We start from the raw sequence: 5,429 nt of genomic DNA, 5'->3' as shown, positions 1-5,429 counted from the left end.
GCCCCGTGAATATCAAAGTGCAGCTATACTAGTTGCATATCAAAAGGTGTAGAAAAAAATTTTAAACTTTTTGATACTAAACCTGTGGCTGTTTATGGCGAACAGCACAAATTCTAGCCATTTTGCTTTCTCGTAGGCACAACATAGGATCTGTGCGCATAACCGTTTGGCTTGCAATCAATGCTTAAGTCTATGGGAAAGCAAAATGGCTAGAATTTGTGCTGTTCGCCATAAACAGCCACAGGTTTAGTATCAAAAAGTTTAAAATTTGTTTCTACACCTTTTGATATGCAACTAGTATAGCTGCACTTTGATATTCACGGAGCGCGAGCGTCTGAAAGTAGTGAGTAAGCGTCCAAGTTTTAGTGGTGGCGTGTCGTTGCGAGGTTATTTTGAACCGCGGACCGACTGATCGGTTCAACCTCTTTTTGTCGTACATTGTATAGTCTATAGACTATAGTTGTCTTGTGATTCATCAGTTCGTGGCCTTTCTGATTTTCAAGCCCTTCCCGAAATACAAAACCGAAGCCATACCGTTACCACTTACAGTAGATGCTTTATTTTGGGGTACACAATACTACACACAAAACAGATTGAAAACACTTAATCACAAGAACAAAATCTTACAGTAAGTTATCAGACTTACAAATGAAGCATAACGAATGTTTTTTACATTGTAATGGTTATTACGGACTTTACGAAGAGCAATTATCGACAAAGTCTTTATTTTGATACAAAAGAGTCGAACGAAATCTGCGAAACGATACTCTAGTCTACAGTATTAGCCTGTATAACTAATACAAACCCTTTCTGAATCACAAACCCTACCCGAAAAAAGAGCCCCTCTCAGAACCCTTAGGAAAAAATAGTATCGCTGGCTCATTATTCATTAAACACGGCATGTAGAAACAAAAATTAATCAGGAGCCTACCTCCTGAGTAAAGAGAAAATTAAGTGAAACCTAGCCATCCACAGCATTAGCAGCAACAAGCACTTAAGCAGCAGCCATATAAAACCCAACATTCTTCGTGACTTTGATAAATCTGGATCGAAATAAAAGGCAAAAAGAATTATTGTTTCTGCGGCAAGTGTTAGGCCGCTAATAGTGTGCATATCATCTAAGCGAAATGCGTCTTCCGGCGATCGAGTTGTGTTTAACTAAACCTTTCGTGTGGCACTTGTCCTTATAAAATTAACTGCTGCAAAGAATCATATCGGCTGACGGCTGCTAATTCCTGATTTATCATTTTTATAGGTTCCCTTTTTTTCCAAGTTAAAGCCGTCAAATAATGGATTTTTCGTTCTCGCTTTTCTCTGAAATTCTTAATATGGCCGCTGCATCGCAGCGGTTTATATCAAGTCACTAGATACCGATGCACATTGAAGTAACTTTATTGCTATAATATCTAACCATAACATGTGCGACACAACTAAAGACGTTTCACGAGTTCAGAACGTTTTGCCAACCGCTGCGTGCGATTCCCACGCAAATTCACAGTTTTTAGAATAATTACTTATTACTATCTAGTTAGGTTTATAATATTCTGATTATCATCTAAATCGACGCATTAAGGATTTGAAAAAATGCAATTATTCAAACAGCTAGTTAATAAAACCATGAACTGGCCGCCTAACACTGTCCATTACAGTATTATCCAGTTAGCCACGTCTTGCTACTCGGAGAATATCTTGGGCCTCACGAATTCTCATCTGCATGTCGAAGACGAAGTCGCACACCGTCCCGAATAACTTGGTATAGATGTCCGATGCTTCCGTCAGGTACTCGATGCCCACTCCGATAATCTCTACAATACGGGCGTTTCTCCCCGGTTTTCGGCGGGGATCCTTCGTCACGCTGTCGGCATAGGTAATGGCGAATCCACCAGCGAAAGCCAGAAAGTGCGCTCGCGTAAGATGGTACTTGGGAAAAATTATCCTGCAACCAAAAACGGAGTTCGCTAGAATTTATAGAATACATACAGCGATAATACGTAGTTTCCGTCACAAATCATCGCCTGCCTGTCAGTCTAAGATAATAATGTTCTAAGTTCAACACTAAGCCAGAAAATACTGTCAATTATAACTGTAATAATGCAACTGACTCCATGTTTTCCGCATTCCGTGTGAGTCCCCAATATCAACACCAGAGACGCGGTATGCTCTGGGTTATTGCACTGTAGACGACCTGATAATGTTTATGAATCTCGTGTACTGGTAAAAAAATATATAAGCTGATATAAAAACAATAATTTCATATATAATCAGTTTCTGAAAATCGTTTGTCTTGTGGAACATGGTGGATAAATACAATGTCATGTACCTCACGTCCCTAATCCGAAAAACATGGACGTGCTTTACTGTTCTCGTACCGTGTACAGCGCATACAGTCCTGATACAGCGCCCAGTTCTCGGCGAACTGTTTCTGCTTGTCGTACACATCCGTCACCGCCCAGGCACAGATGAAACGCAGATGCGCTTCCGGATGTAAGAGCTCGCCGGCGTCCATCTCCTGGAGCACCCCGAGTTTGCGGAACTGCAGCACCTCGTTCAGCCGGTTATCGCTCGTGAATTCGGCGGTAAGACACATTTGGAAGACATCTTCGTACTTCTCCATAAAACTACGCAGCGCCCGCAGCCGGCTGTCATTGACCGCGCCACACTGTGCACACGGCAGCAGAGCGCGCTCGTCACTGGGAATGCGTTCCTGGCAGTCTTTGGTGACACATTTCAACGGGTTGATTTCCGCCTCCTGCAAAACGTGTAGACATTCAAATATTTAGTACAGATACTGGCAGTTAAAAGCAATGCAAATCGTATCAACTTCGCAGTGTTATAAGCCCCTCTCCATAATTACATCCCCCTCTAGAGAAAGCTCGGAAATTATATGCTCTCCCGAAATACAAGCCGAACGGCTACACTTAAAAGCATGGCAAAATATTTTGTAATCCCTTGCGCTCGTACTTTTATGGTACTATCACTGCAGTTAAAGTAAACTTCAATTTAAATGCCTATACGGATGTACAAAAATCGCAAGAAAATCTACAAAACCGTGCTGCAGTTGAAGAAATTACACCGGTGAAGGTTTTCGATGACGATATGTAACTGAGAGTACCTCTATCAAGTTATCAACCCATGTCTAGAAAGTTCGCTCGAAAAGTATTAGAGCCGCGCAGTATAATAAGCCCATGACTCATGAGGTTCTCCAAATTTTTATCACCCAAAGTTTTTATTTCGATATCTACAGTACGGTATTTGAAAAATTTCTTACGTATCCCGGTGTGCATTTGCGGCAGTGACAAGGGCTTCCGTGAATGCGCAGAAAGTACTCGCGGCGCTGTTTTAGGGGGAGTATATAGTCAAGCGCCATGGGATTGCACCAACGAGTCTGCAAAAAAACGCCTGGTTGGAAATTAGTTAAAGCTGACGTGAAAGGGAAGAACCCAGTGATTTTGTCATCGTACATCGTTCAGTTCGCGGAACCCCACAATGTCATCCATAGCCACCAAACGCAATGTCTTTCCCTGGAAAGTCGGCAGGGCATTGTAATCCAGACAAGGGGGTGTGGTGTCGCTCTTTTTCACCCCCACAAACAGTCCCGCGCCAATGGGCTGCGGAGTGCGATCACCGCTGAGGTAGTCGCGTAACGGGTAAGCGTGCTGCAGGATGCGCAGCTGGATGTCGATGGAATCGTTCGCAGCTGGTCGATCGGCGGCTTTTGGGTACATCGCACTGATCAGGCCTTTGAAGACCTCGGACTGCATGAGCCTACAAAATCATACCCAACGGTTTTATTGACAAGCTACTGCGAGATAATCGGCACCGTTGCAGTATGAGTCCGGGTCCATCGAAAACTTACTCCGTGGATTTCGGCGCTTCCTTCGCCGATAGTTCTCTGTCAAACAGCTGCAGGATTTCTTTGGCGGATCGTGTGCCGTCCAGCCCGGGAACCCGGTCGCTAACGGATTTCTAAGCGGGGCAGTAATAAGTGAATAACCGGCGATGAGTGTCGCATTACGTCAATGTACAGTTAATGATATAAACCAGTAGTAAACAGCCGGTAAAAAGTACTATCTATAATCATTAATACTGAATTATATGTATGCGTAAGCCGTTCACATAATTATTTCTTAATCATTAGATCTTACATTATTAGATTTCATTAATTTTCTTCATTAATTTTTTCTCATTATTATGTACATACGAAATAGCCAAATAACACGCGAACCTGAATTTTGTTCTGGATTTTGAGGTTCATGACGGTGAACATGGAGAACAAGAACGTCTTATCTCCTTGTGGTTGACTGGCAGAATGCTGTTCCCGTTGGCGCTCTAACTGCAGACGATAGTCTTTCAGGCGCTTCATCAGCGTGCACTCATGTTTATGCTCCGTTTTCCAATCAGTATCCTGTAATGTACCCGGATAAATGTTGTTAAACAGAAGTACTAACGATCTTCTAGGAAAAATCACGAATTAACAGCGGATCGGAGTCATAACACTTGAGGCTCTCTGAAGCATAAACAAATGCACGCACCTGACATTTCACGCTGCAGTACCGATGGACCTGACATCCTGGACAGAGCAACGACTGAGACGTTCGCAACGAAACCGCATAAAAACAACCGGCACAATACTCCTGGTAACCATCCCAGTGAAAGGCCCACACCCATGGATCGCGCTCCATGATGACATCACCGGCGGCTACTGTCTGACCCGCAGTCTCCAAACGCGGTTCTTGGCTCATGATGTCGCTGTTAAGCTGTTGATGAATCATACAGATGGTAAGCTATGGTTCGCTACTTGCGGATGGATGTGATGAATGGTTCGCTACTTGCGGACCTTGAAAACAGAGATTTCAGAAGGCCCTTGAAAACTTCGCAAAATTTAAGTCTGGATAGATGCTACTGGCGTGGCAGTTATGAATGAGCGAGCTAAATCTGCTAATCAAAACTCTTAAACACACATCGGGTCCCGGATTTTCGTGAACTGTTTTGCCCATACAATTGTACAGTGAATACGAAAGTGATGTGAGCATGGACACGGTATTGTTCATGGAAACGTGTTCATGCGTGACAATGTACTGTACACTGTACAGTACGTGGCAGGCCAGACGGCGCAGTCTGAGCTAGCGGATTGAGCCAGTCCTAGCTAGCGCACCCCAAAGAGTGAAAAACAGACAGCGAGACACTGCACCGGACCAGCGGTGTGTACGTACGTACTCTTTACATCGTCCTCCGACAAAATGCCCATGTTGACCTTGAACATTTCCAAATCACATCAACAATTTTAAGGAGCGGCACCTCGCAAATTTATGGCCAAACGTGATTTAGAAATGGTAAGCTGTGCCGTTGCGAAAGTATGAAAAACGGGGGAGAGTACGGTTTATGGGACAGGCACCTGCGCCACTGGGTGAACCCTGGAAGGCGGTATT

General features: G+C 43.8%; 1 protein-coding gene across 1 annotated transcript; it reads right to left on the bottom strand.

The window, feature by feature from the left end:
- Positions 1-1,556: 1,556 nt before the first annotated feature.
- Positions 1,557-4,933, bottom strand: LOC129598879 (uncharacterized). Its single transcript, XM_055496964.1, has 7 exons — positions 4,533-4,933; positions 4,226-4,405; positions 3,857-3,966; positions 3,462-3,765; positions 3,269-3,385; positions 2,370-2,749; positions 1,557-1,936 (listed from the first exon to the last, which is right to left on the bottom strand). Exons 1-7 carry the CDS (start codon positions 4,770-4,772, stop codon positions 1,660-1,662), a joined length of 1,608 nt encoding a protein of 535 aa, XP_055352939.1. The 5' UTR covers positions 4,773-4,933; the 3' UTR covers positions 1,557-1,659.
- Positions 4,934-5,429: the final 496 nt, after the last annotated feature.

The sequence above is a fragment of the Paramacrobiotus metropolitanus genome, unplaced genomic scaffold (genome assembly GCF_019649055.1).
Source record: "Paramacrobiotus metropolitanus isolate TYO unplaced genomic scaffold, Prichtersi_v1.0 Parri_scaffold0000131, whole genome shotgun sequence".
NCBI lineage: Eukaryota > Metazoa > Tardigrada > Eutardigrada > Parachela > Macrobiotidae > Paramacrobiotus > Paramacrobiotus metropolitanus.
Note: the sequence above shows the minus strand (reverse complement) of the source record. Positions and strands in the feature narration are given on the sequence as shown.